This window comes from Enoplosus armatus, chromosome 8, assembly GCF_043641665.1.
Source record: "Enoplosus armatus isolate fEnoArm2 chromosome 8, fEnoArm2.hap1, whole genome shotgun sequence".
NCBI classification, from domain to species: Eukaryota; Metazoa; Chordata; class Actinopteri; order Centrarchiformes; family Enoplosidae; genus Enoplosus; species Enoplosus armatus.
The window spans coordinates 9,766,342-9,779,201 of NC_092187.1; the positions used below are offsets into that span (position 1 = coordinate 9,766,342).

Below are 12,860 nucleotides of genomic sequence, written 5' to 3' on the forward strand. Positions count from 1 at the left end.
GACAAAAGACAGGCCCATGTCTCTTTGCGGGATACAAACCCAGGGACTGGCGAATAAACTCATGCTGTGGTATAATTGTTGCATTCCAGAGAGCTACGGAAACCAGCCTTAAGCCTATTATTAGCCATATGGAGAGTGCTAAAGGCCTGGCTGGTTAGAGAGGGAAAACGCAGTGCTGGATGGGTGCCAAATCCTCGAGGAGATAGCAAGAGAATTTCCTCGCTTTTAATTAAGAATTTAATACTGAGACTGCTATTAGTGATTAGTATGTAATTAAAAGCTGCAGCAGTGTTAAACATACAAGTATAATTAATAGCTGCACGTGTGCATGTGTGTGTATGGAGGAATAATGTCAATTTGTTCTTCAAACTATAGCAACAGTTTATATTAAAAATAGACATGTGGTGGAGGGAAGCTGCCCCTGGTATATATTGCCTCATAAAGAAATGTCATCGCAAACAGAAAGATTGTGGCTTTGATTGTTTCACAGTTCACCTTTGACTTCTACCGGTTTGGGGAAGTAAACTATATTTGTTGGATAAGGGATGTCCACAGTTATAAATCTTTGCCTGTGAAGCATTTGTTTTATATTGAAGAAAAAATACTTGTTTATACTTTTATAGCTTCTGACAACTTGTTTCTCACAAGTCTCTGTGCAATTTTTTGACCAAGAGTATGCTTAACTGTGACATAAACTGACAATCAGTGTATTTTCTACCTTAGATAATAAGATTCTATCTAAACACTTAATGACTTAAGTTTCCAATGAGATCGTGGCAGTGTGGCCTCATTTTTTTAGGTTTAAAATGTTCTAAAATGCTATATTTCCTTTTATCACAGTTGTTTTTAAGACACCAAAATACTTTAGAAATGTACTGAGAAGCTCAGTTAATGGGGGATTCTATCAATGTTTGCTGTTTTTGTTAGTAAAATTGTGATTTTGTTCTACAAAGGTTAATTAAATTTGCTTTCAGATATAAACTTTGATAGCAAATATAAAAAATAATTATTTTACAGTCAAGGTTTCATTTGAATTACAAGGAATTTATATTAAATAAAAATTTCCAACACAATAGCAAGAGGGAGACTTTGACCTTGAAAGACACATATACTCACACACACACACACACACACACACACACACATCTGGACAGCATACTGGTGTAACGTGACATGTAAACTGGGAATGCTGGGGTAAATGTAACAGTTACTTGGTGACGAGGGGATCAACACAGAGTCAGAGGAGAGACTCAATAAAGCAAACAGACAGCTGTGGCATTTTCCCAGTCAGCCCTATCAGACTCTTTTAAAATGACTGGAAAATACAGACAAACGCGCAGCTGAACACACACCTGTCCCTGTACACACATAAACACACAGAGACACACACTCCAGTCCTTCCACAGACTGTCTCAAAGCTGAATCGCAACAAGCACAGTACAGTGGTGAAATTTCAGTTGTGCTCATATGACACAAGCTCAGGAGCCTCAGTGCAGCTACAGCCACATAATGACTCGCAGCAGCCAATGACAACAGTCTTCCTCTACATACGTAAGTACACTTGACACTGTGCACCGACCTCCTCTGCGCTCAGTCGCAGATCTCCCACAGAGCAGGCATTGGAGGACTGGAGCCAGAATAATGGGCCAGCGCTGATTCATATCAGGTGATTGTCTGTGACATGTGGTGTTCAGCCAAAGGCCAAAGGCCATCATGGTAGCGCTGCCCTTTACAACGTCACATTAGGCCTTGCTAATTCGCAGGCAATTAGCCTGGCTGCATGGGAGCTAGCCTGAGGCGACATCGCAAGAGAGCAGGTTAGTCAGCAGCACAGACTGCAACAAACCATTTGGTGAAGGTACAGGTCTAGACTGCATTTCTCAAGTGGGACATTTTAATAATAATGTAATGGTGACGTGAGCTTTGAATAACCAACATTTCCCATCATTACATTCAGCCTGAATAGAATAGAGCAGCATAGAATACAGATTAATATTTACATAATTCTTTCATTGAATGGATTCATCATTTAGCCAAAAAAATTGTGAAAAATACCCATCAACAGTTTCCAAAGCCAAATGTGACGTCTTTAAATTCCTTCTTTTGTCTGACCAGCAGTCCTAAACCCAAATATATTCTATTTACAACGATATTCAACAAATGGTCACATTAGAGAAGCTGAAACCAGTGAATGTTTGGCATTTTTTGCTTGATAAATGACTTCCATTATCAAAATTGTTCTGACAATTGAACTTAAGAGTATAAAACTAAATAGAATAGAAAATAATTTTATTATCCACCAACGTGGAAAACATTATTTCCCCAAGACATAAAATCAGCACAAAAACAACCTATAACAGAACAAATATAGACAGTGCACTATGCAATACTAAAACAGCATGAAAGGAAAACTAATTAAGACAGAACATAAAACACTAAACAAAAAATACTGTAGGGCAGGTGGTGAAGGTCAGTTTTTAGAGTTTAAAATTCTGATTGCACTTGGAATAGAAAAAAAGGCATTCTCAAAAACACCAAAAACGGATTTCAGTACAGATGACTCACTGTTATAAACTGACGAATAAGAGACAAAGACAAAAAGAAAGTGTGGCTTTGGTCTCCCGCTGTGTGCTCACTATGACTTGTGGTAAAGGGGGACCCCTAGAGTGGAGGGACATGTGGGTGCGAAAGGGCTGCAGAGGGCATGGGAAAGTAGAGCGGTGCCGGCGTAGGACTCAGATAGAGAGAGGGAGAGGTTGGGAAAGATAACATAGGAGAGATAATGCCGTTGCAGTGATACAAAATAATGCTAGAGTGACGCAGCCTGATGCAACTCAGTTTGCATTCCACTCCAGTGTACTGTATCTCCACTCTATTAACACACGGATCCTTTATTTTAAAACAGAAATGCTATGCATGCATGTTACACAAGATGAATTTTAGGGGCGTCAACGAGCTCCATAAACAAATGGCTCATGCATTCATGTGCTATTTAATTTCATGATTTTTTTTTTTTTTTGTCGTTACAGATTCTAAACCTCCTCCAGAGCTCCGGAGGAAGGTTCTCCTCATTACTTCTCAGATGAAAAGAGCTCTCCATATTCATTTCCAGCTAGGACACAAAAAAATCTCACGACCTTGGGAAGCTACATGATTATAACGGCTAACTAAATTGAATGCACTTGAAAGTGTGTGGGTTTCTGCGTGTAGATGCAACGCATGCAGCAAGCCTGCCGGCGTACGCATTCGTGTGATTTTCTAAGGATGGTAGCTGATATATGTATGTGTGTGTGTGTGTGTGTGTGTGTGTGTGTGTGTGTGTGTGTGTGTGTGTGCATGTGTGTGTGTGATGAGTGTGTATGACTGTGTGTTGTCCTGGTTTCAACTCTGCCGTTCCTGCACTCTCACATTATCATACAGAGCAGACGGAGTGCGTGTGCTGGGTAGTAAAACTCTCCTCTGCTCTCTGACAGTCTCCTCTCTCTTCTCCAACAACCCCCCCCCCAACAATCTCCTATCCTGCTGAGCTCCCCGTGTGTAATCTGTAGACTGCACACGTACACTGCCTACCTGAGTGGGAGTCTCTCTGTGGGTGTACGAGCTTGTGTGTGTGTAGTGTGTGTGTGTGTGTGTGTGTGTGTGTGTGTGTGTGTGTGCGTGCATGTGTGGCAGAGGGTGAAGGAGACGGCAAACACAACAGACCACGTGTGAGGCGTTTTCTGAAAGCTCAAGTGTTCGCCTTGAGTCAGTACATTCAGGAAACACGCATTTCAAACTGTGCGCTTGCAACGTGTGTTATGTGTGAGCCGGCAATGTCTGCGGAACGTGGCAGCCAGACAATCTCTGTGTCTGCGTCCCACTGCGTACAGCTGACAGCAATCACCTGAACTGGAATGAACCGGACTTATGTAACTTTCCCTGTGACGGCCACGGCTGGTATAAAACAAGCCCCACTGTGTTGAGTCGGGTCATCCAGGAAGCAAAAGTTTGCAGCCTTTTCTCCAAGGCTAGCACAGAAATGTGACTTTACCATGAAGTGCTGCAGAGTGCTTAATTTGTTACTTTACGTGCTTCTAAAAATGTCAGATCATGATGGGTCAGTGGTTGTGAAACATTTTTTTTCTCCACAGATCTGTGTAACACTGTATTACCCTTCATTGGTAACAATCACCGCAGAAGCCACAAACAGACGGGACAAACTGAGTGCTTTGAAACACATATTCTGTCAAACACTCTTATACTGACAAATAAGAACAACATTGTGCATTGTTTATATGGCCTTGGCCTACTTGGAAAGCAACACAACTTTGGGTGATGTATCTCACAACGAACTCTCTGCACTGATATCATGGACAAATGCCAGAACATGTGAAAATATAACCACAATGCCATCAGTACAGCGCTTTAATGATGCTACTAGAATGCAGCCACACACACACAAATCAATGAAGCTAGAGGTGTAATTATGGGATACTAAAACACCCTGGCACCCAAATACAACCAGCAGGAGAAGGCAGTCATGAGAGAAAGCCTGAATGGTCTTAATAACCCCTATCCTCTCCCTCCGAACAAAAAAACGAATTGATTGAATCCTACATGCAGGTAAGCAGCTCTGCCAACACAACCTGGCTTGTATCATAACCTTTTTGTATCCGTTTCTGGCATGCATCTCTGCTCGGGGAATGCTGTGTTGAAGATTATAGACGGGGAACAAACAAAGGTTCATGGAAGAAGAGAGGAGAGGAGTGAGTGACTAAGAGAGAGAAGGAGAGGGGGGGGGGGGTTGGTGAAGTGCAAGTGCTTGGGAGATGAAGATAGAAAGTGAAAGAGAGAGAAATAATGAGAGAAGAAGAAAAATGTTCCCGCTCTCAGAGAGATGAATTGGTTGATAGTTTGCAGACAGCCTTTTCGATGTGTCAGTGGAAGGACTATATCCATCCCCTTCTTCACTAATAAGGTAGAGAATCCCCAAGACACAACCGTGGGGATCTATTCATTTGTCTCCAATAACACAGCCACCTTTCTGCTCATATTAGCCAGGATTTGCATAGCTACATTTACATAAGGATTTAATAATGTCGTCTGAATGAGACGAAGCGCATCTGTCAATCATTCCTGGTTTACTAAAAGGTGTCTGTGCTCTCTTCGAGACAACCGCTGGATCTGATTTGTGCATTTTGTGCAATAGGGTTGAGGTTTGATAACATTTCATCAAATTTGAATCCAGTGTCAAATCCGCTTGTTGAATCTGATGTCTTTGAAATCCCTTATCAAATCAGCTTTCAACATTTGTAAGTCATAAATAACTTAACTCAATGATTCAATTGAGATTCGTGATCAACTTTTGTTGGGTGGAAATGTAGAAGCACTACGAGAAGCTACAAAGTGAAAATAAGATGAGCACAATGAAACACTGAAATAATAGTTGATGCCTACTTACTTTTGCGCACCTTGTATTTCATGAGCTTCTTGCTCCAAAAAGGGAGGTCCTCATTCAGAGGTACTAAGTTGATAAGTTTAAATTATTGATATGATATATACATGTGAAAGTATAACAGGCATGTTGGACACAATCCGAAAACAGACCCGCGGAAAACCTACTCAAACCCAACATTCACAAAAGCATTTTTTATAAAGAGACCGGACACGAACCCCAGCAGCAACCTGATGCACTAACAAGTAACTAGCAGCTACGGTCAAAAAGAGCAGCAATATAATAATAAAGTCCTAAGAACGACTGTCAGAAACGAATTACAAAAATAAGTCATTTACAGGCATCAAAGGCTTAATTTAATATCTGTGAATCAAATTCCAAAAGGTAATTGTCATTTAATGGCATAAACGTTTTACATAAACTACTGACTTCCTAAAATATTCCTCTCCACTGAGTGGACCCATGAAGACCTCCACTCCCACTACTGAAAAATGACATGACTCAGCTCTCTGTTGGTCTTGTTTAACTGCAAAAACAGTTCACAGCCCAACCGTGATCACGGAGTTGTGTTGGAGAGTGTTGTTTCTTCCTCTAAGTAAGTTGGAGACTTAACGTTAATTAGCTACAGCTGATGTCATTTGCAGTCGCTGATCAACACCTGTTAAAAAAAAGGGGACGCCTGCAAACTGAATGATTTGTACTTTGCTCTTTTCTTACAAAAAATATGGTCGATATGATAATATTTGTTAACCTTGAGTACTTAGCGAGTACGAGTATTTTACCATCCTAGAACCAGACCAATTAGAACCAGCTATATGAGCAAGACTCCATATCACATAGTGTATCTGTCTTGTCTTACCTTCCAGCCGCTGCCCGCCTCTCGGTAGTAGGGGAAGTTGTCACAGATCCACTGGTAGATCTCACTGAGGGTCATCCGTTTGCGCGGCGAGCCGTTGATTGCGAAGGTGATTAGGCTGGCGTAGCTGTAGGGCGGTTTACCGTCTCTGTGCTGTGCAGCTTCTTCCTGGTCCAGCGTTGTTCCTGGGTCCAGATGGGCAATTTTTTTGCCAGGCCCGTGCCCGTGATGGTGGCCGTGGTGGTGGTGGCCGTGGTGGTGGTGTCCGTGGAGGTGTCCCGCATCGGCCTTCTGGATGGCTGCCCTCATGCTGAGCTGGGGGAGCCAGTCCATCGAGGTCAGGCTACTCTCCAGCTCAGATGTCATGGTGCTTGTAGATCGAGGGGTCAAAAGGGAAGGGTGAGATGCTCGGCGACGTGGCGTATGGAGGATCTCCCGTTGGCTCACTGAATGGGTGCTGTGCAGCAGCCTTGGCTCAAGTCTGAAAGAGCAGGAGGTTTGTTTACTACGCCTATTCATCTCCTTTAGCTGGAGCAGAACGCACACTTGGCAGACACTCACAGATGTTAACTTGCACATTATTTTCCAAATACAGTGTAGCTTTGTATAATGGAAAACTAAATATTTTGGTGTGTTCACCACTTGGTCCTCAACACTGGACATAAATATGATGTGCAATGTGAGCTATGGATAAGAAAAAACATTAATCAAACAGTTGTATTCCATTAATTACACAGTGAAAAGCAAAGCAGTATGGGGGACTAGGTATGAGTTAAGTGTCTTACTCTTCCCATTCCTTTCCATCTTTCTTTGGGCCAAAGCATCTGGGGAAGTCACCGAAGTGAAAGGTAGAGTCCTTCCCTCGTGCATGTTCACAAGTTCTTCATTTAGCCACTGCAATGGCCGCTGCTGCAACGCACAAACACAAAACCACACAAGACGGTGAGCTTGCACTGCCAGACAGCCTTCATAAGATATTAATATCGCACAACCGCTCAACTGGCCTCGGCATCTGTCCAACCCGATTAAAACTCTTCTCTCTTTCTCTCTCTGTGTTCTGTCTATCTGGATTGCCTCTCACTCCCGTTCCCTCCAAAGTGGAAATGGCAATTGGATCTGCAGAGTGACTAAAAGCTGGGGAATTGTTTTCACAAGTGCCTGCCAAATGGGGGGAACAGCTCGGGAGGAATTCCAACCCTCTAGAGGAGCCGAAAGGCTCGTCCCCTTTCCCTCTCTGTGTAACCCCCCCACACCGTGTTCCCATTCTCTGACTCTCGACGTGCCTCACTCTCCTGTCAAGTCCGTGCACCCCCCCCCACACACACACACACAAAGTCTCAGATCCTGCTCAGACAGACACAAACAATGAAAAAACGCAAGAAGCCTCAATATTTTAATTTAGTAGCTATTTTTAGAGCGGTGCTGAACTTAAAAATGTATCCTGTGTAAGTAGAGTAGAAACTTTTTTTTTTTGGTGGTCGGGGCTTTTGCAAATAGTTTTAGCATGATTCAGTAAAAAACCCCAAAGACAATCATTTGGTACACTTGAGAGAACTTACTCACCAATTGTTCTGCACTCCAGTCAGTCACAGAACACTCGTAGGTTTGTCACTACTGGACTGAGAATGTCATGTAACTGTTACTCATCACTGGAGTAAAGATGTTGCATTCAGACCTCACTCTGATTTAACAAAGAAAATGTCCTTGTTTAGTGCTGGGTGCTTTGGAAAGATAAACGTCCTACATTCTGGGAAATGCAGGTAAACCTACGAGTTTTACGAAAGAGACGTATACAGAGTGGGCCGAGGCCAGTGAATAGTTAACAATGGCTGGATGCCTCCTAAGGATACAGAAATCTACATCTAAACCTTCATCTACCATCCCATGCAGTAACCTTCATATGTCCTTGAATGACAAAGAGCCTACTGGCCCACGCATTTTACATTCATGCTCACTGTATATAATCAAGGTGGGAGAACTTCAATGAGCCTTCCTAGCAGGAGGAACACAAAACCCCTCGGTCTCTCTTTCCACCAATCCCCCTGGAGAGCCAGGATGATGAAGAAGAAGGGAAATACTCAGCTCCTGCAAAAACCTTGCTTAATTGCAAGTAGAAAAAAAAACAAATGTTTAGCTGCAGACTCATCAAGCCAAACAAGCCAGGCAGTGGGACTAGGGGAAGGAAAGAGGAACCGAAAGAAGAGACATGCCCAAGGAGGCCTCTTGCACAACACCACCCCCATCTCCTCCTCAAGGCTCTGCCACTGTGGGAGAAGCCATAGCCAACCCCCCTCTCTCAAATCCCAGGAAGCCATCTTAATTAGTGCACCTTTTTTTTTTTCCTGCTGAAGGGAAGGTAGCATTGCTAGTTGTAATGGTGGTGGGTAGGTGGGGAAGGGGGTGGTGACACACAAGACACAGAACAACAAGTACTTATTTTCCCCTCATTAAAAGGAGGCTCAAGCTGCAAATCAGCCTGCCACAAGCCCTGACCTGCTGTGCTGCCGTGGCTGTTGTTGTTGAGAAGTTTGGGAGCGTGGGCTGGCTGCATGGCGGCACGGTGTAGCTTCGCACTGCTAGCCTGGTGATGCATTGGGATGATGAGTAACAGAAGAGAGCGGAGAGAGAAGAGGAGGGGCATGACTTGGCTTCTGGGGAGAAGGGCCCTGCTGGGCGGGTAGACGCAACCAATTACCTAGTCGACTCAGTCAACTGGTCCCACAGTGACTGGGCTAACCCCAGCACTGTGCCTTTTGTTTCTGATATCGGGCTGTGCTTCACATCAGCCTCAGAGGTCCGCATGGTATCAGGGGAGAAAAATGATCAGTGCAGAGGAGACAGCTTACAGTATATCTCTCTGCTTATCTTAGGAGTATCGGTTTTCTATAGAAATGCATTGTATTGTATTAATAGATACAGAGTGCTAAACTCTCTGAACTGAGTGCTTCATAGTTTGTAGTGAAAAGGTTGTGTGTTCATCTCAGGTAATTGTTCATGGTTATCTGAGTGTACTGAAAGAGCAATATGTACAATACAACCGATATGGAGAAAGGAAATTAACCCTTTCGTCTACTTTGGTCTTTGATGATGTTCCTTTCAGGTCAAATTTTGCATTTCAGGGACAAACACTTGGACTGGAAACATCCATACGGTCTATCCGCTTATTTGTTGGTTAGCCCTGAAATGACTACATCATACTCGGGTTCAGATCCATATCAGAAGTGTCTGCCTATGATGACATTAGATGCCTTTGTTTATATTTATATCTATTAAAAATAGGTGTCACTTTAAACACTATACTTTTATGATTAACTGATATCATGTTATTATGACAACAATTAAAACTAATTTAAAAATCGAATTACCAGATTGCAAAGCCCATGTTCTATCTAACAATAACAACAAAATGCATCTGTTTTCATTGATAAATATATGATTAACTGCATGTTTAGAAATAAAACTGAACAGATACTGTACATTTCAGAACATTGTCTCAGAAAGAGAATCTCCTTGTTGCAGGGCAGGAGAGAGCTAATTGTAATGCAATGGTTGGGGGCTCATGCAGCAACCCAACTGACACAATTCCTGCACATACTAGTCAAAAACCCACAAGATCCAGGTCTGTATCACTGATCAGAAAACATCAAAAACTTTACCAACCAGGCAGATATTTCAAAGAGCTGTGCTGAGTAGAAAATAAAGGTAGCAAAGAGGGGATATTCTGGCAGCTGATCATACAGAAAAGCAGTGTTTGAATAACTAGTTTGAAGGCTTGTAGTATGAATGTGCATGGGAACATACATTTTCAGAGATAGACATTTGGCTAACATTAGTAGATATCAAAAGAGGTTAAAAATCTGGCAAAAAGGAGAACATGTGGCATCTCAGATTTTCATCTTTTACCCCACAAAAAAAGCATGTAAAAAGTTAACTTTGGTAACTTGAAAGTTGTGAGGTATTAGCTGGTACTTCCAGAAAAGATTACAAGCACTAATCTACAAAGAAGAGCAAGAATTTGGACGTTTATGAACAAGAAATCTTTCTCCTCCAAAAGAATTTAAATACATCACTCTCTGCACTGTGGATGGAGCTTTCATGACTGGAAACATTGTCCCTTTAAAAGAGTTGAGGGTCTGTGTGTGATTGAATGTATTCACCCATTAGACTTTGTAGCTGTGATGCACTCACTCAGCTGTATGCATCACTAACAGCTAACAGTCCCCCGCTGCTAGCAGGCTTTTAGACTGAGAGAGGCTTTACAGTTCTGCATTTTAATAGAGAACTTTGAATGGAGTGATGGGGGATGGGTGAGAGAAGGGGGGGGTGCAAAAGAAAGAGGCATCAAAATATTTTCTGAGGAAAATGAAGTAATGACAAAATACCCACCCGGAGTGTGCAGAGCAGACGGGGTTTCTGGGAAGGACTGCCTTGGCAAGGGTAAGGCTAATGTGTCAAAAGAAAGTCTGTAGGCATACTGAGCGCTGTCATGTCTAGGAGTGTGGGCCATTCAAAGGAAGGAGGAAAAGGTCCAAAAAGCAGTATTGAACGTATTAATTACTTTCTGCTTCAGCGCCAGAAAACATACCCCTGAAAAGGTTCAATTATAAGATATCAAGGCAAATCAGCTGCCCTTATGGTGGCTGCTCGCTCATCTCTCAATGGAGCTGGGGTAAGCAATTATCGTTTGATACTGTCTACTTATTCTCAAAGGAGACCTGGAGAGGCATCGATGTAATGCACCATTTCAAACTGAGATACATTTTTGTGGCCTTAGTCCTTAAAGCGGGTGGTCAGAAAGGCTAATGCTTGAAAGGAAAAATAAGAGGAGAAAAAAAAGAGTAATACAGAGAGAGGATGATAATTTATCAATAACAGAACAACACTTTTATCAGCGGTTTCTAAAAGCTGATGGCAGGCCCATGTCAACCAAGTCAATCAAGTGGCATCTCAAATGAAACAGGACATACTGATTCATACAATGTTTCCCACGTCTGAAAGAAAATCAGATTGAAAGAAGGCAAGAAAAGCAGTAGGTTCCACTGAATCCCTGAAGGCCTAGAATAAAATATTTAACTCACTAAGCCCACACAGAACATAACACCTGAAAACATCTGCCAAGGTAGAGGGAGTTAGCAACCCAGAAGACTTACCACTGCCGACTAGGAAAAAGCTATCACAATTCCAGATTCTGACAACGGCGAAGTTAAAAAGGCATATTTTGTCATAAATAAAACATAGGAGTGCAGCATTTCGGCAAACTCCCCCAACGAACGGTCCCAAGAGAGAGATGGGATGCTGTTTGTGAACTCATGCTTTGCACAGTAAAGGGGGCTATAGCACTGCGTCACCACGACTCAAACTACATTCCCACATCCAGCCCTATTCAGCAAGGACTAGTCCTCTTTAAAAATTCATTAATTTACAGCAAAAATAGATTAAAGCGCCCAACTGCACCAACCTAAAAAGTTTGGCTTGTGAATAGCATTAATAATGGAAGCGAGCATCCAAAACCTAGAGGCCCTAGCTCGGAGGCATGGCTTAGGTTTTGTTGCGCTTTATAATGGAGAGTAATTTACATTTTTTAGAAGTATTACAGCTTTTTGATGCTTGTTTATAATTACATTGTTTTACATGCAAATTGGCTAACAATTGTTACTCATTAAAACATAACCAGTAGAGTGCAACAACACCCTCAGCCTGTGTAAGACACAGGCTTTATATCAGGTTCACAATAGAAGCTTTGCACTGAACTCTTGTCGCTGGCAGCACCGCTGCTGAGTTCAATCCAAATGACAGCCCTTTAAAAGTGATCATCCCCTATCTTATCTTTCACATCTTTCTCTTTCAAAATCATAGCAATGCTTTCCTAACAGAATCAAAGAGGATTTTGACTAGATAAAAGGATTTGCTGCATTTGAATTCAAATTATGAGTACTTTCCCGGGGACAAGACAAAAATCACAATGACTGGGAGCACTCAGAGAACTTAAAGGTACTTAAAAAGAGAGCAAGTCTGCTCTAATACGTTGTCAAATCTTTCGCCTTCCTAGCCTGATGATAGTTTTATCTATGGTGCAGTATATAGGAAAATCAACATCTAAGGAACAGCTGATTTGTGTGTGTGTGTGTGTATGTGTGTGTGTGTGTGTGTGTGTGTGTCTCTGTGTGTATACATACATTTTTTTTTCACTTGCAGGGGTCTGGTAAATTCCTCTAATGTTAATCTAACATCAGGTCATTTCAATAGTCACTTTGTCTAAATGATGATTTAAACAGCTGATTATTGATATGACCTGAGGTAATTAAAATAGTAATGTTGTAGTGGCCTGATAATTACAGCGGCAGATTAGAGGGCTGAAAGCTGAAGCAAAAGAGACCTCTTCCTCACTTCTTTGAAAAGCTACTGCCAAGCTATCTTCGAACATGGCAGTGATAAAGAGTAGAAGACGGCTCCCAGGCATCAATCCGTACAACTGAGAGAGTGGGTGTTGGTGTTTGCTAAAAGCATAATCTTTCTTAGTAAGTTTTTCCTTAAGTAAACAGATCTTTCCAAGGTTAAATACTGATTCCA

At 42.2% G+C, this 12,860-nt stretch overlaps 1 protein-coding gene across 1 annotated transcript in view; it reads right to left on the reverse strand.

The window, feature by feature from the left end:
* The window catches only part of foxj3 (forkhead box J3), a 40,470-nt gene extending 33,814 nt beyond the window's left edge, over positions 1-6,656 (reverse strand). Inside the window, exon 1 of the mRNA XM_070910745.1 lies at positions 6,294-6,656. Within this exon, the coding sequence (XP_070766846.1) occupies positions 6,294-6,656 (363 nt within the window). The remainder of the gene's footprint in view (positions 1-6,293) is intronic.
* Positions 6,657-12,860: the final 6,204 nt, after the last annotated feature.